Source organism: Salvelinus sp. IW2-2015, linkage group LG4q.1:29 (genome assembly GCF_002910315.2).
Source record: "Salvelinus sp. IW2-2015 linkage group LG4q.1:29, ASM291031v2, whole genome shotgun sequence".
Classification (NCBI taxonomy): domain Eukaryota; kingdom Metazoa; phylum Chordata; class Actinopteri; order Salmoniformes; family Salmonidae; genus Salvelinus; species Salvelinus sp. IW2-2015.
In genome coordinates this window covers 37,723,693-37,745,472 of record NC_036842.1, presented here as the reverse complement: position 1 = coordinate 37,745,472, position 21,780 = coordinate 37,723,693, and the positions used below count along the sequence as shown (strand labels likewise).

General features: G+C 41.5%; 2 protein-coding genes across 3 annotated transcripts in view; one reads left to right on the top strand and one right to left on the bottom strand.

Moving 5' to 3' along the window:
- Positions 1-3,870, top strand: part of chd1 (chromodomain helicase DNA binding protein 1) — a 37,869-nt gene extending 33,999 nt beyond the window's left edge. Inside the window, 4 exon segments of the mRNA XM_023984666.2 lie at positions 1,016-1,115; positions 1,293-1,344; positions 1,552-1,792; positions 2,047-3,870. Of these exon segments, the coding sequence (XP_023840434.1) occupies positions 1,016-1,115; positions 1,293-1,344; positions 1,552-1,792; positions 2,047-2,413 (760 nt within the window). The 3' untranslated portion in view covers positions 2,414-3,870.
- An 8,684-nt stretch (positions 3,871-12,554) lies between these two features.
- Positions 12,555-21,780, bottom strand: part of LOC111961957 (caspase recruitment domain-containing protein 8) — a 15,577-nt gene continuing 6,351 nt past the window's right edge. The window contains exons 2-12 of one of the 2 annotated variants that reach the window (XM_024147041.2): positions 20,298-20,814; positions 19,023-19,496; positions 16,012-16,360; positions 15,501-15,664; positions 15,343-15,398; positions 15,010-15,224; positions 14,589-14,845; positions 14,320-14,454; positions 14,097-14,244; positions 13,947-13,973; positions 12,555-13,722 (exon numbers count right to left, since the gene is read on the bottom strand). In XM_024147041.2, coding sequence (XP_024002809.1) covers positions 13,406-13,722; positions 13,947-13,973; positions 14,097-14,244; positions 14,320-14,454; positions 14,589-14,845; positions 15,010-15,224; positions 15,343-15,398; positions 15,501-15,664; positions 16,012-16,342 — 1,650 coding nt within the window. In that variant the 5' untranslated portion in view covers positions 16,343-16,360; positions 19,023-19,496; positions 20,298-20,814 and the 3' untranslated portion in view covers positions 12,555-13,405. The remainder of the gene's footprint in view (positions 13,723-13,946; positions 13,974-14,096; positions 14,245-14,319; positions 14,455-14,588; positions 14,846-15,009; positions 15,225-15,342; positions 15,399-15,500; positions 15,665-16,011; positions 16,361-19,022; positions 19,497-20,297; positions 20,815-21,780) is intronic. The other variant, XM_023984665.3, reaches the window with a different exon arrangement.

The window sequence follows — 21,780 nt, the reverse complement described above, 5'->3', positions numbered from 1 at the left end:
TACTGTTATTTAGCCGTGGTATATAAGCAATAAGGCATGAAAGGGTGTGGTATATGGCTGTTCCTGGATACAGGCCTTAGCCGTGGTATATTGGCCATATACCCACAAACACCAAAGGTGCTTTATTGCTATTATCAACTGGTTACCAATGTAATTAGAGCAGTAAAAATACATGCTTTGTCATACCTGCAGTATACAGTCTGATATACCATGTCTGTCAGCCAATCAGCATTCAGGGCATGAACCACCCAGTTTATCATGTCTGATATACCATGATTGTTGAATACTCGTTCTGATTGGCTTGAAGGGCATTCTAGAGGGTGCATTATTTCCCTATGACACACAGCATATTTGCACGGTACAATTCAATAGCTGTAGTTCATTCTTACATGTTTGAGCTGCTTTTGAACGYAAAAGTCGAATTGAAAACATTAYTGGCATTGTKGAATTCGATTTCCATAATGGCAAACTAGGACTGATTTGGTCTGTTTGGTTACCAAGGCAACTCCTGTAGCTGTCTAGTGAACTTGCTAGCTACTTCAGTGGATGTTGAACACATTTCAGCGGTAATTGTGTTAAATTATGGCCAAARRGGGATCATWAACTTGGGGCMCTATGCGTTCTAGCGTGTTGTGGARCACACCTTCCACGTCGTGCATTATTTTCCAGAAAACGCATAGCCCCTCGTTGATTATCCCTTACAGATTCACACAGGCTGGAATGCTGTTTATAAATACAAAMAACATTAAAGATCATCCCATAGGATGATAGGACAGGCATGGCCCTGGCAAACTGACGGAATGTTAATTTCCTGATTTTAGAAGTTTTGTAACGTTTCATAACACTGGGGTTATGAAACGGAGCTCAGGGCATGTCGTTTTATGTCCTTTAGCAATCGAACTGAGCTGGTTATGTACATTTACCATTGACTGCATTCATACCATTACTTTGTTATGGGGCTCGTTGTATCAATGACCAGTGTTGACTTAAATCACTTTTTTCCCCTTGTCTCCAGAAACCTGTGGATATTTGTTTCAAAATTTACAGAATTTGATGCAAGAAAATTGCATAAACTGTATAAGCACGCAATCAAGAAAAGACAAGAGAATGCTCAGGTATGTATAAGCCCTGATGAAAGAGTTGCTGTTCCAGCGTGTCGGAGATATGAAAATACAATTGACTCACTTCATAAAGGTTTAACTGGGTAATAAAGTGATAAAAAATATAGATTGCATTTCTTATCTTTCAAATAGAATTTTAATGGCATCGTGTTATGATGATCTGTTTTACAGGCAGCAGATGGGATCACTAGCACTGTAAATACCCATGGCTTTAAACATGCAGGTATGAACTTAAACCTTTTTTTTTTTAAAGTCTGTCTTCATTTTGTTTGTTCACCATCTTGGACTAGTTTCTTTTTTGGGGGGGGGGGGTTGTCTTAATGACCACGTTAAATGAAGGATACATAAAACAAATATTAATGAACAATGAGAAAAGCAAGTSTGTGTGGCCTTATTAATCCCGGTTCTTCTTCCTCTCCTCTTGGCCCAGACATCGAGAGGCTAAAAGACAACTCTCACCACGACGACAGCAGCAGGGACAGCTACAGCTCTGAAAGGCACCACTCGTCGTCGCGCTACCACGAGGACCGYGACAGCCGGGACAGGCACACCTCCGACCCCTACAGCAGGATGTCGGGGAGCGGGGGGGACTCCAGGAAGAGACCCTACTCGTCCTTCAGCAATGGCAAAGACCACAGAGACCACTACAGGTCAGACCGGCAGGACAGCAGGTAAGACCAACTATATACTCTTTTAAAGGCTTCCCCCTTTTTGTTGTAGATGGTTCATTTCAAGTTGGTGCCAATTCAGAGCATTTTCATTATTGTTCTACTGATTAGGTTTTTGGGCGTTAGTTCTAGAATCTAGTGCAACTCGATGCTTAATAAATTGGTCCCATTGTGGATCAAACAATTCTGTAACTAATCATTTCTGTATATTGGTTTTCTGTGCTGGTCAGTCTTGCTCACAGTGTCCTCTTCATCAGATACTACAGCGACAGTAAGCACAGGAAGGTGGACGAGCACCGGTCAGGCCGAGACGGACGGATGGACAGCAAGGAGCGCTCCCACTCTGACCACCGCTCCCATTCCGAACACCACTCGGGCTCCGACTACTCATCGGGCCACCACAAGTCGTCATCGCGAGGTGACTCTTACCGCTACCATGCAGACTGGCAGATGGACCAACGGGCATCGGCCAGCGGTCCCCGTTCGCCGCGTGACCAACGCTCGCCACGCGACCAACGATCGCCCTATGACGGACGCTCGCCGTTAGGCCACCGGTCGCCCTTCGAGTACTCGTCAGACCACAAGAGCACGCCAGAGCAGATCTGGAGCAGCCGCAAGACATAACCGCCAGCGTCGGCCTGGGCTGGAGGAGCTAGCCTAGCGGGGAGAGTATCAGCCATAGACACGCGTTGAACACAGGAAATGCCTTATGGGGACTGTGGAAGAAAACAAAGCTGTACTACGCACTGTATCTGTGGTGTCCTATCTCCAACGGTGGACCACGTCCCAGGAACGATGGCGGTGGGAGCGGGTTGGCAGACAAATTGCATATTTTTGTATTTAAGAGTTAAAAGCTGTGCCATCAGTGTCGCAGCATAGTTTCTTTTATTATTTTTATAAAATGGACGCCTTTTTTTACTCCAACGGACACAAATACCCTCGAGTGCTGTCTCACCAACCCACGACACTGGATCCTGCTATTGACTGTTTGTCTCTCTCACGTTTTAATGTGGTTTTCACGTTTATTTAAAGAAGTGTTTAAATCAAGAAGAAAAGTAACGTTTATGTATTTCTCTCATAATCATGCTAAGAGTGGATGTAAGGGTTTCGTCAAAAAGCAGTCTGAATGACTTGGGCTCACCTTCCAAAGTACCTCGTTTACAGTGTTTCTAGTGACCACCTTGACGATCTGTTTTTCTTTTTTGCATCATGCTTTAATTATTTAATTTCTGTCTCCGCTGTAAAATAACCAGGATTTTTTTTGTGAGCAATTTAAAATGTCCCTTTTCACGAATTATACTACTGTAAATTATTGTAAAATAGTAAATCAATGGGCTTTTTTCTTCTCAGGCTCTTTTTGGGTTTGTTATTACAACTCTTACCTTTCCCCATCAACTCAGGCTTTTTTGTCCGTTTTAAWTGTCAGTTTCGTACAACACTTAAATTTAATGATAAATGCTATTCAGAATAACTTGGTAAACGGGGAAATATTCTATTAGTTAATTATTCCCCTAGAGCAGGGGTACTCAACTCTTACCCTACTAGGTCCAGAGCCTGCTGGCTTTCTGTTCTACCTGATAATTAATTGCACCCACCTGGTGTCCCAGGTCTAAATCAGTCCCTGATTAGAGGAGAAGAATGAAAAAAAGCAGTGAGCTAGCTTGGAGGTCCAGAGTTGAGTTTGAGGGCTCTAGAGCGACTTCTTCGTTTATTTGTTTCTTTTGTGAATTCTGTTGTGAATACATGTCGGAATAGACGAGTTGAAAGCTCAAGTTTTACTACAACATGTCGTGGAAAACCAGGAGGGGTCTATCAAATACAAGCGCCTGTAAGATCTCAAATAAACTAGTCTTTTTACAGAAATCATTTTTTCTTTTTTTTAACATAGGCAATAATGTCAAATCTTCTATGCAGCCAAGTGTATTTCTGGTGAACAGCCTAACTGAGTGAAGCTGCTGTTACAGTTCAGTTGTACATAGATTTTTTCTCTATATTTCAAAATGAATTTACACTGAAAATGCATGGATTTTTAAGATCATTGTTTTATATAGTTTATAAAGTCATTAAACTCAATCACTGTACTCACTTGTAATCTGGAATGGTCTTCGTGTTGGTGCAGATGTCGGAATTCTGGATTGTCTCCGGTGACAGTGGTCCCCAGTTTTTACAATGGATTAAACTATGACCCAGAATCCATCTTTCCCTCAACCGATTTAARAGACAATGGACCAGGACAGCATAAAAGCTGTGGTTATGCTATCACTAGCTACAGGAGGCATGCCTGTAAGTTTTAAATAGATCATTCACCCAAATAAGAAATTACTTTTTTGTTAACTTACTATGAGAAAATACAATTCACAAGTTGGGGTTGTTTACCTAGCTACTGTCATCAACAGTTAACTTKTAGCATTTTCTAACTGATAAACAATAGAGGTCAAAGTACCTGATATTAGCATGTTTCAATTTCATGCACAGGAGGTTGGTGGCACCTTTTAATTGGCGAGAACGGCATGGTTTCCAGATGTTTGATGCCATTCCATTTGCTCCGTTCCGGCCATTGAGCCGTTCTCCTCTGCCGCCTCCACTGTGTTATCCTCCCAAAGTGTTAAATGGATTACAGTGCGTTCGGAAAGTATTCAAACCTCTTCACTTCCACATTATGTTACGGCCTTAATCTAAAATGGATTACATTTTTTCCCCTCATCACACACAATACCCATTTAACATAACATAAYATTTTTCCCTAACRACAAAGCAAAAACAGGTTTTTAGAATGTTGCATATGTATTAAAAATAAAAAACATACCTTATTAGTATTCAGACCCTTTGGAGTTAACCTGTGGTGAATTCAATTGATTGGACATGATTTGGAAAGGCACACACCTGTCTATATAAGGTCCCACAATTGACGGTGCATGTCAGAGCAAAAACCAAGGCATTAGGATGAAGGAATTGTCCGTAGAGCTCCGAGACAGGATTGTGTCGAGGCATAGATCTGGGGAAGGGTACAAACATTTCTGCAACATTGAAGGTCCCCAAGAACACAGTGGCCTCCATCATTCTTAAATGGAAGAATTTTGGAACCACCAAGACTCTTCCTASAGCTGGCTGCCCAGTCAAACYGAGCAATCGGAGGAGAAGGGCCTTGTTCAAGTAGGTTACCAAGAACCCGATGGTCACTTACAGAGCTCCAGAATTCCTTTGTGGAGATGGGAGAAACTTCCAGAAAGACCAACATTTCTGCAGCCCTCCACCAATCAGGCATTTATTGTAGAGTGGCCAGAAGGAAGCCACTCCTCAGTAAAAGGTACATGACAGCCCACGGAGTTTTCCAAAAGGCACCTAAAAGACTTTGACCATGAGAAACAAGATTCTCTGGTCTGATGAAACCAAGATTGAACTCTTTGGCCTGAATGTCAAGCATCACGGTCTACGGTGAAGCATGGTGGTGGCAGCATCATGCTGTGAGGGTGTTTTTCAGAGGCAGGGACTGGGAGACTTCTCARGATTKAGGGAAAGAYGAACGGCGCAAAGTATAGAGATCCTTGATGAAAACCTGCTCAGGGCCTCAGACTGGGGCGAAGGTTGACCTTCCAACAGGACAACGACCCTAAATACACAGCCAAGACAACGCAGGAGCGGCTTCGGGACAAGTCTCTTAATGTCCTTCAGTGGCCCAGCCAGAGCCCAAACTGCTTTAACGAAACAGTGACTCACTCAATACGGAAGTGGTCAGATGACGCAGATTCTAAACTACAGGACTGTTTAGCTAGCATAGACTGGAATATGTTCTGGGATTTGTCCGATGGCATTGAGGAGTTTACCACAGCTGTCACCGGCTTCATTAATAAGTGCATCAACRACGTTCTCCCCACAGTGACTACGCACATATCCCATCCAGAATCCATGGATTACAGGCAGCATCCGCACAGAGCAAAAGGCTAGAGCTGCCTCTTTCAAGGAGCGAGACACTAATCCGGACGCTTAAGAAATCCTGCTTCGACCTCTGATGAGCCATCAAATAGGCAAAGCTTCAACACAGGACTAAGATCGAATCCTAGAAATGATAGCTTTGATGCTCTTCGGTGTGGAAGTGCTTCAAACTATCACKGATTACAAAGGGAAACCCAGCTGCGAGCTTACCAGACTAGCTAAATGCCTTCTATGCCTGCTTTGAGGCAAGCAACACTGAACCATGCATGAGTGCACTAGCTGTTCCGGACTGTGATCACGCTCACCATAGCCAATGTAAGACCTTTTAAACAGGTTAACATTCACAAGGCACCAAGGCCAACCAGATTACCAGGAAGCGTACTCCGAGCATGCGCTGACCAGCTGGCAAGTGTCTTCACTGACATTTGAAACCTCTCCCTGACCCAGTCTGTAATACCAACATGTTTCAAGCAGACCACCATAGTCCCTGTGCCCAAGAACGCCTAGGTAATCCGTGTCAACTGAACAAAAATATAAATACAACATGTAAAATGTTGGTCCCATGTTTCATGAGCTGAAAACAAAGATCCCAGAAATGTTTCATACGCACAAAAAAGTTTATTTCTCTAAAATGTTGTGCACAACTGTTTATATCCCTGTTAGTGAGCATTTCTCCTTTGCCAAGATAATCCATCCACCTGGCAGGTGTAGAATATCAAGAAGTTGATTTACACAGGTGCACCTTGTGCTGGGGACAATAAAAGGCCACTCTAAAATGTGCAGTTTTGTCATACAACACAATGCCACAGATGTTAAGTTTTTAGGGAGTGCAATTTTCATGCTGGCTGCAGGAATGTCCACCAGAGCTTTTGGCAGAGAATTKAATGTTAATTTCTCTACCATAAGCCTGGATCCTGGACTTTCTGACAGGCTTCCCCCAGGTGGTGATGGTAGGCAACAACACATCCACCATGCTGAGCCTCAACACGGGGGCCCCTGAGGCGTGTGTGCTTACTCCCCTCCTGTACTCCCTGTTCACGCACAATTCCAACACCATGAAGTAGCTGACAACACGACGGTGGTAGGCCTGATCCGATGAGACAGCCTGTAGGGAGGTCAGTGACCTGGCAATGTGGTGCCAGGACAACAACCTCAACCTCAACATCAGCAAGACAAAGGAGCTGATCGTGGACTACAGGAAACGGAGTGGCGAACATGCCCCCATTCACAGCGAAGGGGCTGTAGTGGAGCGAGAGTTCCTGTCCACATCACTAAGGATCGATCATGGTCCACATGTAACAGTATAACTTTAAACCGTCCCCTCGCCCCGACACGGGCGCGAACCAGGGACCCTCTGCACACATCAACAACTGACACCCACGAAGCGTCGTTACCCATCGCTCCACAAAAGCCGCGGCCCTTGCAGAGCAAGGAGCAACACTACTTCTAGGTTTCAGAGCAAGTGACGTAACTGATTGAAACGCTACTAGCGCGTACCCGCTAACTAGCTAGCCATTTCACATCCGTTACACTCACCCACCTTTCAACCTCCTCCTTTTCCGCAGCAACCAGTGATCCGGGTCAACAGCATCAATGTAACAGTAGAACTCTAAGCCTGTCTCTTATACACATCTAGATGTGTATAAGAGACAGGCAGAGCAAGGAGCAACACTACTTCTAGGTTTCAGAGCAAGTGACGTAACTGATTGAAACGCTACTAGCGCGTACCCGCTAACTAGCTAGCCATTTCACATCCGTTACACACACACACCAACAGTCTTGATGACAACGCCTCTTACCCCGCTGAAACGATCATGGGCCCTCAGATCCTCAAAAAGTTCTAAAGCTGCACCACAGAGCATCTTGACTGGMTGCATCACCGCTTGGTATGGCAATTGCTTGGCATCTGACCGCAAGGCACTACAGAGGGTAGTGCGTACCAGTGGAGGCTGCTGAAGGGAGGACGGCTCACAATAATGGCTGGAATGGCATCGAAACCATGTGTTGAACGAATTTGATACCATTCCACTGATTCCACTCCAGCCATTACCATGAGCCCATCCTCCCCAATTAASGTGCCAACGACCTCCTGTGGTGCGTACGGCCCATTACATAACTGGGGCAGAACTCCCTGCCATCCAGGACTTCTATATCAGGCGGTGTCAGAGGAAGGCCCTAAAAATTGTCAGACTCCAAGTCATAGACTGTATTCTCTGCTACCACACATCAAGTGGTACTGATGCATCAAGTCTGGAAACAACAGGATCCTGAACAGCTTCTACCCTCAAGCCATAAGACTGCTAAATAGTTAACCCKGACTATCAAATCAAATCAAGCTTTATTTATACAGCACATTTCAGACATGGAATGCAATGTAATGTGCTTCACAGGAAACAAAAATAATAAAAACAATGAAAATAAAAACATTTACTACACAACAACCATAAGAGGATAAACTTAAGAAYAACAAAAACTGAACGACTAAAAGGAAAAGCAAAGCTAAGGTGTGTTTTAAGATCTCTTTTAAATATGTCCACAGTTTCAGCCCCCCTCAGGTTCTCTGGCAGGCTRTTCCAGWKGCTGGAGGCATAGTAACTAAAGGCTGCCTCTCCATGCCTCTTGGTCCTAGGCTTTTGGATAGTTAAAAGGCCAGTGCCAGAGGACCTGAGGGTACATAACTTAAAAGAATGTCTGACATATATTGGGGTGCACAATCGTGGATTGATTTAAAAACCAATAGAAGAATCTTAAAATGAATTCTAAAACTCCAGACAGCCAGTGCAGATCTTAAAACCAGAGTAATGTGTTCTCTCTGCCTGGTCTTGGTCAGTACCCATGCTGCAGCATTCTGCTTTGCACTTGACTAATGGCTTTCTTGGATAGACCAGATGGGAGAGCATTAAAGTAGTCAAGCCTGCTTGTAATAAAAGCATGGATGAGTCTCTCTGTATCAGCCTGAGAGAGAAACGKCYGCACCTTGGCAATGTTCCTCAGGTGGTAAGAAGCTATATTGGTCACATTCCTAATGTGTGATTCAAAATTGAGGTCAGATTCTAAAATAATACCTCGKTTTTTTACSTGGTGTTTTATCTTTATTGCCCATGAATTCAWATGTGCMGTCAGATTTYTTCTGTGCTTTGGCTCCAACAATAAGTCCCTCTGCATTAACCCTTTTAGMACCATTTTCTTTTTGACTCATCATATACTGTTTATCTCTCCTGTTGCCTAGTCACTTTACCCCTAGTTATATGCATTCAGAAAGTATTCAGACCCCTTGACTTTTTCCACATTTTGTTATGTTACAGCTTTATTCTAAAATGTATTAAATTCCTGATCAATCTACACACAATACCCCATAATGACAAAGCAAAAACAGGTTTTTATTTGTTTTTGCAAATGTATATTTTTATTTTATTTRCATAGAGTACCAGTCAACAGTTTGGAAACACTTACTCATTCAAGGGTTTTTCTTAATTTTTTACTATTTTCTACATTCTAAAATAATAGTGAAGACATCAAAACTATGAAATAACACATATGGAATCATGTAGTAACCAAAAAAGTGTATATTTTGTATTTTAAATTCTTCAAAGTAGCCCCCCTTTGCCTTGATGACAGCTTTGCACACTCTTGGCATTCTCTCAGCCAGCTTCACCGGGAATGTTTTCCAACAGTCTTGAAGGAGTTCCCACATATGCTGAGCACTTGGGCTGCTTTCCTTCACTCTGGCGGTCCAACTCATCCCAAACCATATCAATTGGGTTGAGGTGGGTGATTGTGCAGGCCAGTCATCTGATGTAGCACTCCATCACCTCCTTCTTGTCAATAGCCCTTGCCTGCCTGGAGGTGTGTTGGTTCACTGTCCGTTGAAAACAAATGATAGTCCCACTAAGCTCAAAACAGATGGGATGACGTATCGCTGCAGAATGATGTGGTAGCCATGCTGGTTAAGTGTGCCTTGAATTCTAAATAAATCACAGACAGTGTCACCAGGCAAAGCACCCCCAAACTATCACACCTCATCCTCCATGCTTCACGGTGGGAACACACATGCAGAGATCATCCGTTCACCAGCTCTGTGTATCACTTAGACTCAGCGGTTGGAACCAAAGGACAGATTTCCACCGTTCTAATGTCCATTGCTCGTGTTTCTTGGCCAAGCAAATATCTTCTTCTTATTGGTGTCATTTAGTAGTGGTTTCTTGGCAGCAATTCACACTGAAGCCTGATCACACAGTCTCCTCTGAACAGTTGATGTTGAGATGTGTCTGTTACTTAAACTCTGTGAAGCATTTATTTGGCTGCAATTTCTGAGGCTGGTAACTCTAATGAACTTATCCTCTGCAAGCAGAGGTAAACTCTGGGTCTCCTTTCCTGTGGGTGTCCTCATCATCATAGCGCTTTATGGTTTTTGCGACTGCACTTGAAGAAACTTTCAGTTCTTTAAAATTTTCCAGATTGACGGACCTTCATGTCTTAAAGTCATGATGGACTGTCGTTTCTCTTTGCTTATTTGAGCTGTCTTTGCCATAATATGGACTTGGTCATTTAGCAAATAGCGATATCTTCTTATACCACCCCTAACTTGTCACAACACAACTGATTGGCTCAAACGCATTAAGAAGAAATAAATTGCAGAGTGTGCAAAGCTGTCAAGGCAAAAATGTGGCTACTTTGAAGAATCTCAAGTATATAAAATATATTTTGATTACACTTTTTTTGGTTACTATTATTCTACAATGTAGAAAATAGTAAAAATTAAGAAAAATCCTGGAATGAGAAGGTGTGTCCAAACTTTTGACTGGTACTGTATGTAAATGTGATATATTTCAGCTTTTTATTTTTAATACATTTGCTCCAAAAAACTTTTTGTTTTGTCATTATGGGATACTGTGTGTAGGTTGATGGGGGAGATGAATCCATTTTAGAATAATGCTGTAATGTGAAAAAGTCAAGGGGTCAGAATACTTTCCAAATGCACTGTAGATTACAGATGGATTCAATTGTCATTTTTTGGCTAACGATCTAAACAAAATACTGTGTCAGTGTCAGAAAAATTATATTTGTAAAACAATTAAGAAAAATAAAACACTAATATCTAATTTACATAAGCATTCACCCCTGAGTCAATAGATGTTAGAATCACCTTTGGCAACGATTACAGCTGTGAGTCTTTCTGGGAAAGTGTCKTTGMGCTTTCCACACCTRGATTGTSCAACATATGCCCATTATTGTTTTTAMAATTATTCAARCTCTGTCAAGTTGGTTTTTGATCATTGCTAGACAAACATTTTCAGGTCTTGCCATAGATTTTCAAGCAGATTTCAGTCAAAACTGTAACTCGGTCACTCAGGAACATTCACTGTCTTCTTGGTAATCAACTCCAGTGTAGATTTGGCCTTGTTTTAGGTTATTGTCCTGCTGAAAGGTGAATTCAWCTCCCAGTGTCTGGTGGAAAGCAGACTGAACCAGGTTTTCMRCTAGGATTTTGCCTGTGCTTAGCTCCATTCTGTTTCCTTCTTATCCTGAAAAATGCCCGTCATTAACGATTRCAARCATACCCATAACATGATGCAACTACCACTATGCTTGAAAATTTGCAGTATTACTTTTATCTTGCTGCACACATGATGCATATTTTGGAATATGTTTTATTCTGTACAGGCTTCTTTCTTTTCACTGTGTCAATTAGGTTAGTATTGTGGAGTAACTACAATGCTGTTGATCCATCCTCAGTTTTCTATCACAGCTATTAAACTCTAACAGTTTTAAAGTCATCATTGTCCTCATGGTGAAATCCCTGAGCGGTTTCCTTCCTCTCCGGCAACTGAATTAGGAAGGACGCCTGTATCTTTGTAGTGACGGTGTATTGATACACCATCCAAAGTGTAATTAATAACTTCACCATGCTGAAAGGGATATTCAATGTCTGCAACTTATTATATGACTTGTTAAGCAAATCTTTACTCCAGAACTTATTTAGGCTTTCCAGAACATTGGGGTTGAATACTTATTGACTCAAGACATTTCAGCTTTTCATTTTAAATTCATTTGTAAAAATTCCACTTTGACATTGGGGTATTGTGTGAAGGCCAGTGCCAGAAAATGTACATTTAATCCATAAAAAAAATGCAGGCTGTACCACAATAAGAGATGGAAAAAGTCAAGGGGTGTGATACAGTGGCTTCAGAAAGTATCTACCTCAATTACCTCGTACCCCTGCACATGGGCTCGGTACTGGTGCCTGTGTATTTATCGTTACTCATTGTGTATTTATTTTTACGTGTTATAACTTTTCTATTTTCTTTCTCTCTACATTGTTGGGAAGGGCCTGCAAGGAAGCATTTCACTGTTAGTCTACACCTGTTCATTACGAAGCATGTGACGAATAACATTTTGATAGAATTGTAAAGGTMATTTCCGATTGAGCCGACATATGCAGCGTTTACCGTGAATGCAGCCTCCACTAAAGCGGGAACACTTCCTTAAAATGTCAATCACGCTGTAAAGATCCATTTCTGCGACGCCGATTGAATAGAGCCCTTTTAATCTGTGGTCCGGGAAGCGGCTCATCAATGTGTGAACTGTTTTTTGGAACGAGGGACGACGTGCTAGGATGGAGCTGCTATTCAATGGAAACGTGACACACCCAGGATGTTTTGACACAGGTGGAGTAGCTCAGATCAAATGTAATATAACTTTACACTATTGAACATTGCCCTCACACTGTTAATGTATTTTTTGTTTATGTAGAATAGGTTGCCTGCCACCACTTAGCATTGATCTCTTGTCCACAGATATGCCATTCAACAGACTAGTCCTGGCTATATGGTCATTTTCATACAGTACATTCTATGTGGACAAGAATGACGCAACTTTTATTCAAGCATCTCTCCATCACAGTATGAGACCAATAAAAAACACAAGTGTGCGGACAGAAATTCCAGCGACATTGAACATCTATAGAAATGACTGATGCATAAATCTGTATGTGTAACAGTATAACTTTAAACCGTCCCCTCGCCCCGACACGGGCGCGACAAGGGACCCTCTGCACACATCAACAACGGTCGCCCACGAAGCATCGTTACCCATCGCTCCACAAAGGCCGCGGCCCTTGCAGAGCAAGGGGCAACACTACATCTAGGTTTCAGAGCAAGCGACATTGAACATCTATAGAAATGACTGATGCATAAATCTGTATGTGTATGTGTAACAGTATAACTTTAAACCGTCCCCTCGCCCCGACACGGGCGCGACAAGGGACCCTCTGCACACATCAACAACTGACACCCACGAAGCGTCGTTACCCATCGCTCCACAAAAGCCGCGGCTCTTGCAGAGCAAGGGGCAACACTACATCTAGGTTTCAGAGCAAGTGACGTAACTGATTGAAACGCTACTAGCGCGTACCCGCTAACTAGCTAGCCATTTCACATCCGTTACATATGTATAAAATACTGACATGAAAATGTAAATAAAGGCTTGTAAATATATACTTACCATCTACATATGTATYTTATACAGAGATTAAAACATATATAATGCCATTAAATAGCAAAGTCCTGAAGCTTGCTGTTTGCAGCCAGTGCACCTGCGTAGCAACCCTGTCCTGATCTCTAGGCTCCTGGTCCATTTACATGTTGTAGTCATTGTTGGATTACTTTACACACCAATCTATGGTCAGGATGTCTCCTCTTGCAGGTATTCCACCAGGTAAGGGTCCTCTTTTTTTAGGGCCTGGTAGAGCTGTTCCTGGGCACGAGGTCCCTTCCTCMTAATCATGTCCAGAAGGGCCTTGTTCCTCTGGATCCGTGAACTTATGTTGTCAATCTTCTCTCGCTCCACATCGTTCAGTACTTTACAGTCCTGAAGCTTGAGGAGTATGGGCTGCAATTCACCCATGCGTTCCTCCAGTTTCACTCTGTGTTTTATTATGAAGTCCTCTCCTGAGAGAGTAGGAGGATTGGCAGGAGGGGCTACAGGGAGAGGGCCGGACACTTAGAGGGAGAAAATACTATCTTTAAAATACAGTTTAGGATGATAAAATCAAGATGTATGCTAAACATCGAAGATAAATTATGACCTCAAGTCAATATTATTTTTACTACACAGGAGCACTACGAATCAGATTTCTTTACTTCCATAATGTCTTTGTTTATCATTGCGATATCATTAAATTGTTATGTTTATAATGGTAAATCTCAGTGGAATATCAAGTTACCTGTAGAGATGATTTCTGTTGGTGAAACTGCGAATGAGAAAAGAAGACCGGTGATATAAGACTGCGTCCATTATAACCAAAACTTATGATATAAAGATGTACTAATTCAATAACAACAACTGCAATACTAGTACAGCAACTTTGTGTTACCTGGAAGCCAGACAAGTCTATCCCACACAGACTCTACACCATTATTTTCTTTCAGGAGAAGATCAACTTGTTCAACAACAGTTTGTAAGAACAACTGAAATGTTGGGATGTAGTTTTCGTAGTTTTCGTAGTTTTCAAATGCTGCATCCTGGTGTAAAATACAGTTCGTCAGTTATATCATTTTAATGTGCAAATACATTTTCATTCTCATATCAGATATCACCTTTGGTCTTATTTGATGTTCATCTGTAAGATCAGTGGAGAGGGTGTATTCTTGCTTTGGGATTAGTTGGCAGTGAGCGTTAGTTTCAATGTAGGTTTCTTGGTCTCCATTTCTTCTCTTCCATTCCTCCTGTACCTTTGAATGTTTTCAGAAAAGCCCATTTTGTTATCCAATGTTTAAACTATAACACATTATCCAAGTATTAATGTTACCAAAACATGCAAATTCCAGCCAAAGTATTGTTTGACATCTCTGATCTATTCACCTACCTCCCTGATCATAACATTTCTGGGAAGCAACAACACATTAAGGATGGACCTCTTCTTAGGGACAACTGGGAGTTTGTAGAATAACAAGACAAGTGCACGTATAGGGACAGTGGGTGAGTCATCTTCCCTGACGATGCCATAAGCAGAGAATCCATTGATGTTTAATATGACATGTGTGTCGGTTATCTGAACGTCACAGATAAACTCCAAACTGTCATCCATCACATGGGCTACAGACAGGAAGTCACATCCACCCKCTGGGAAAGAAAAAGAACATGTGGAGCTTATTTCTCTGACTTGATTATCAATGATGAGTAATGATAACAGCTAAATGATGAGATATCAAAAMATTATTACAATAGGCTCATTCGGAATGACAGTTGTCTTGAAGCACTATGTCTTTCATGAAATCGTCACTCACTAGAATGAAGCTCACAGTGWGGGAGTTGTAGTTGACAGATAGACCCTTTAAGGCATGTGAATTTGAACAGGGGTCCCGCAGGCCTCTTGCCTCTCTGTGCTAGAAGCCTCCTGTCCCAGGGGACTGTCCAATAGAGCACTTCCCCCTCCCCCTCCATCCCAAACCCAAGGCCGGTTACACCACTTGGGAACAGACCTGCACTGGGGCACTTGAACCTGTTTAGAGCATATGACAATGACGTGGCATCATGATATGTTCATTTTACATTCTTTAAAAAAGTATCAATTTCAACATGTTATCCTCTCGAATGAATGGAAAAGAAGAACAAGTTACCGGTATGCTCCCCTGCTCTCCTCATATGTCTCTGTTACCAAGTTATCAGGAGACGTCTAAAATTTAAAAAACAATACCAGTAGATATTGAACCCATAGACAAAATATATGTTTTATAACTTCTCTCTTTCTTTCTTGTCAGTGAGAATCTTGTATTACCTGCAGAAGGTCAGTCAGACGCATGACTTGGTCGACCTTTCCTAATACATTCCTTAATAATTGCTCCTTGGTATCAGTTAAGCTTTGAGACAGATCCTCGATCTCCTCTTCCTTTGATCGTTCGCTARATAAAGGACGACTGGGAAGGCATGACAGGGCATGGTCTACAGAGGGAGATTTTGGGTTACAGGAAGAGAGGAGAATCTACAAACAGATAGCAAAGAGTGCAAATTGTATTTAGTTAGTTATTAGTCTACAACTGAGGTAGCAGGACGATGACATGAGTAACATCGCATTTCCTCTAAATCTATKACTGAGGAGGGGAGGGGTGGGAGAAATAACAAACACTGTAGTTACCCTCTATAGAAGTGTTACCTGTGCTTCTGATATACATCATCAAGGAGGAACTTGGAGCACAAACATTATATATTCATTAACATTCTATAATGAGACAAGTCAAGAAGCTCAGGCACTCTTTGTTTGAACACACTGACTAAGAACCTGCACTTACCTCTGCTGTGTTCTCTCTTTAATTCATCGGCAATATTATGCAGATTCATCTCCCTCAGGATCTTCAGTGTGAACTTCACAGCTCCCTCAGGGCCGAAGATCTGCACCATCTTATCAACTTTGACCCCTATGTTGGCGTACCTTAGCTGGCTATCTGGGATTGGAGGAAAGCCGGCCAGCAGGCTGCCAGATAGGAAAAACATAAATGTACTCCACATTTTTTTGCTCAGCTTCATCAGAGTGACCTGCAGCAGATCTGTAACAGTCAGCGTTGTGGGTTGTGGGTCCCGTTGTGGGTCCCAAAGATGATGTGTGACTGCTCGGTGACACATTCCATGCTGTTTTACTCCCTGTAGTATCACAAGAGACACAGAGAAAAGAAGTATCAACAATAACAACAATTTAATAACAGGTAAATGGGAGTGGGAAAGGCAACATTTGGTAGTCAACCACACACAAAAGCAGCACCATTTTAAAATGTCATACACACCTAGCGACTTCATGTTTTCATATAATTTTACCTTGAACATAAAACATAAATCCAGTGATGTAACATGAGCAGTGCTATAGTAGCCTAGCGGTTGGAGCGTTGAGCCAGTAACCGTAAGGTCGCCGCTCTGCCCTTGAGCAAGATAGTTAAAAAACTTCTTCGGGATCGGTGTCCCTTCCACGGGACGGTTGAGCTAACGTAGGCTAATGCAATTAGCATGAGGTTGTAAGTAACAGGAAAATGTCCCAGGACATAGACATATCTGATATTGGGAGAAAGCTTAAATTCTTGTTAATCTAACTGCACTGTCCAATTTACAGTGGCTATTACAGTGAAAGAATACCATGCTATTGTTTGAGGAGAGTGCACAATTTTGAACATGATAAGTTAGGCACATTTGGGCAGTCTTGATACATTTAACAGAAATRCAATTGTTCATTGGATCAGTCTAAAACTTTGCCCATACACTGATGCCATCTAGTGGCCAAAATCTAAATTGCACCTGGGCTGGAATAATACATTATGGCCTTTCTCTTGCATTTCAAAGATGGTACAAAAAAAATACAATTGAACGGTTGTTTTTTTCTTTGTATTATCTTTTACCAGATCTATTGTGTTATATTCCACTACATTCCTTTCACATTTCCATAAACTTCAAAGTGTTTCCTTTCAAATGGTACCAAGCATATGCATATCCTTGCTTCAGGGCCTGAGCTACAGGTAGGTAGATTTGGGTATGTCATTTTAGGCAAAATTTGAAAAAAAACTGTCTAATTAGTAAAACACAAGTCTCAACGTCAACAGTGAAGAGGCGACTCTGGGATGCAGGCCTTCTAGGCAGAGTTCCTCTGTCCAGTGTCTGTGTTCTTTTGCCCATCTTAATCTTTTATTTTTATTGGCCAGTCTGAGATATGGCTTTTTCTTTGCAACTCTGCCAAGAAGGTCAGCATCTCAGAGTCGCCTCTTCACTGTTGACGTTGAGACTGGTGTTTTGCAGGTACTATTTAATGAAGCTGCCAGATGAGGATTTGTGTGGCGTCTGCTTCTCAAACTAGACACTCTAATGTACTTGTCCTCTTGCTCAGCTGTGCACCGGGGCCTCCCACTCTTTCTATTCTGGTTAGAGACAGTTTGTGCTGTTCTGCGAAGGGAGTTGTACACAGCGTTGTACGAGATCTTCAGTTTCTTGGCAATTTCTCACATGGAATAGCCTTCATTTCTCAGAACAAGAATAGACTGACGAGTTTCAGAAGAAAGGTCTTTGTTTCTGGTCATTTTGAGCCTGTAATCGAACCCACAAATGCTGATGCTCCAGATACTCAACTAGTCTAAAGAAGGCCAGTTTTATTGCTTCGTTAATTCAAAACAACAGTTTTCAGCTGTGCTAACATAATTGCAAAAGGGTTTTCTAATGATCAATTACCCTTTTAACATGATAAACTTGGATTAGCTAACACAATGTGCCATTGGAACACAGGAGTGATGGTTACTGATAATGGGCCTCTATACGCCTATGTAGATATTCCATTAAAAAAAATAAACAATCAGCCGTTTCCAGCTACAATAGTCATTTACAACATTAACAATGTCTGCATTGTATTTCTCATCAATATCATGTTATTTTAAATGGACMAARAAAATTGCTTTTCTTTCAAAAACAAGGACATTTCTAAGTGACCCCAAACTTTTGAACGGTAGTGTATGTACGATAAGTCCACTCTCTTTGTCTCTCCCGCTCTTTATCTTTCCCCATCCCCTTTCCATTGTGTAACAAGCCATGAAATCGGGTTAGTCCGCAAGGGACTTTTCATTGCATTATGTTAGAAATCAATAACCTATACCATSTGTGTGTGTTTATGTATTTCTTTGTGATTATTTAGTTAATTATTTTTTTACTAAGACAGTTTGTGTATCGCTGATTCATCACTTAGGTTAGGGTTCGTGCAGATTTACGAAGTCAATGACRTTTAGAATGAGACTGATATAAGGAAATTATTGATGACTGTTATGATATCAATATATTTTTGAGTTAATTCGGGAAATGGTAACTCATTAAATAAACTTTCCCGTGGTGCCCCAAATTCCTAGTGAGTTAATTGTTACATGATTCATTTAWTTGAGTAATAATTAAACGTAGTAGGTAATTATTCGATGAATAGCAGTCRTCACATTAATATAGTCACATCACGACACCCCTAACAACAACTACTCCCTGGGCGCTGTGGATGTCGATTAAGGCAGCCCCCCGCACCGCTCTGATTCAGAGGGGTTCGGTTAAATGCAGAAGACACATTCAGGTTGTGCAACTAACTAGGTGTTTTGATGTTTTATGTTTCTCGCTCCTGCTTATGAGGAAAGGAGTGATTATTTTTTTAATTAAATCGACCACAATTGCAAACTTCCATATTTTTCGATTGTTCCCTCCTTACTGTTTGTAATCTTTCATGACACCCTATGCCAAATGTTGCTTGCTGGTGACAATGTCCTCATAATGCACAGATTGTTTTGTCTTGCTGTATTACCTAGTCTGTAATTATTCCTTAACTTCTCAGCGAGATCAAACCACTTCATCATCTTCAGGATCACCACTGTGATCTTCACAGCATATTCGGGGCTGTAGCTCTGCACCATCTTATCCACTGTGACCTTTGTGTCAGCGTTCTCCAGTTGGTTCCATGGGATGGGGGGAAATATGGACCGCAGGCAGTGAGCCAGGTGACTCAAAAATCTCTTAAACTCTTCTGCATTTAGCATCTCTAGAGTAGCGAGGAGCAGATCTGGAACAGATGGCATTGTGGGGCACATTTCAGTGGCTTTGCTGCTCAACTGCTTTTTGTCCAAGGCACTCAAAGAACTGCTAATCAAGCTGATGTATTCTCCTTTGTCACCAGAAACTCTGCGAGACGAGGATGGTGTTCTGACTTGAAGATCGTTTAATGAGAGACTGCGTTTCAGCATCCCTTTTAGTTGAGGTTTGATATTGGGGTAAGGGCCTTCTGTGAGCAAGAAAGAGAGTGAAAACAGGTTATCGTTTTGCAGTAGATGTCTTCTTACTGAATAATAAGTGTTGAACTATTGAAGAGTTTAATTCCAAAACGCTAGATATCCATTTTCAGAAATGTTGTTAAATTAGCTTTTATTGTTAAAATAAATTCTGAAAGAAATTGGTGTGTTTTTTTCACTATGTAATCATTGCATGGGGTTGTTCAATGACAGATTAAACAAATAGATGTCTATCACTTGATGGTTTCATTTCAGATAGACAAATAATCATGTTATTTTGCAAAATGCTACATATCTGCCTCACTCAGAGAAATAAGTAGTTCTGCTAGGTTTTACACATTCAAATACAACAAATACCTAAACATTTTATAAAGAAATGTACAAATGATACATTGTGACAAATAATAATTAAATAATTCAAAACATTTACATTTTAGTCACTTAGCAGATGCTCTTATCCAGAGCGAATTATAGTAAGTGCATTTATCTCAAGATAGCTAGGTGAGACAACCACATCACAGTCAAATATACAGGATACAAACATTCCACAATGGATATATAGTGTTTTGCAAAAACACATCTAAAATCTAAAATAAAAATCTGAGAACAGTAATATTTTACACACACATGAAGATACCCATATGCAATCATTTCTGATTACTTTTTAAAATTTTAATTGTGGATATAGCGTTTTGGAAATAAAGTTAAATTATTTGTCATACTTTTTCAGCAGTTGAAAATAAAACTGAATGACAGACATAATTGTATGTTAGCATAGATCTCATGCACTTCACCTGCTCCTCTCTCAGGAATGCTTATGTGCGGTGGAGCTGAAGTGGCGGTAATGTCTATGACATCCCAGTTCTCATATATATGTTCTCCTTCAGGAATGATGTGAGGTTGTGGTGACCCCACATCGCACATGGAGACATATTCTTCACCTGCACCTTCTTCAATGTCATCGTAGGTCTCCTGGTCTTCACTTGCTCCAGGGGTAGTCAGTAAGCCTTTAGAGCATGGAATAACTTGTTTGTAGTTTATCTCTAACTTTTTTGCAAGATCAAACTGTTTTAAATTCCTCAGGATCCTCAGTGTGACCTTCACAGCATCCTCAGGGCCTAAGGTCTGCACCATCTCATCCACTGTGTCCTGCCTGTCAGGGTCATCCAGCTGGCTCTCTGGAATGGGGGGAAATATGGGCAGCAGGCTAGTCAAGAACCGCCGAAATTGCTCCAGGTTTCCTCCTCCCTCAGTCAACTCCTCCAGAGTGGCCAGCAGCAGTAGCTCCTTAGCAGGCAGCATTATGGTTCCCTAAAACAACCAAACAGGTGAGTTGTCTATGACATGTAAACTAGAAACGGATATAATTTGAGCAAAGAACATGAACACATCTGTATCGTTAGTAGAATATACTAGAATCTTTCAACTGGTCTCAATATCAAATTTCATCATTAGACAGATTAATTTGGGAACTGCCAACACACACACACACTCACATTTTGCATACAGTCTCTTACGTTTTAGATTTTAGTCATAGCAGACGCTCTTATCCAGAGCGACTTATTAAGATAGCTACAGATGTAGGATCTTCATTTGACCAGTTTCTCACAGCAGGAAAATAATCCTGCAGCAACATGAAATGTGAATGATTGTGTGGAGTGTAATTAATTTACATTTGTGTAGGGGTTGATAAATTTGTTATTAGGGCAAATCAAGTGGAACATGTAAAGTGAAAATTACAAACAGAAGCTTAAACCTTGAATCCACTAAGTTTGCATTTTCTGCTGTGCAGGAAATTTCCTGCAACAATAGGGTAATGCAATTAAGATCCTACATCTGTTAGGTGAGACATCACAGTCCTAGTAAGTAAAATGTTCCTCAATAAAGAAGTTATCAGCAAAGTCAGCTCTAGTAGGAAAAGACAAGTGCAGGTTTTTTTTTTTTGCTCTGCACTTTTAAAAGGTCCAGTATGTAGCTTTGAGGGCGACCGGCCAAATGTTATAGATCTATCATTCTCATATGCAGTAGATTCATTATATGTGCACAATTTCTATGCATCCCATCCTTAAAGGCCCACCTCAGAGGAAGTTGCCGCACCTATTTCRGAGAAGGGGCTAGCTGCATCCCAATATGGCGACCTGAGTATGGGCGAGTGGGTGTGTCAAAAGTGGGCGTGTGGAAAAGAGTGGGTGTGTCAATGGGAAAGCAGTGGGCAAGTGGAAAAGAGTGGGTGTGTCAATGGGAAAGCAGTGGGCGTGTCAATGGGAAAGCAGTGGG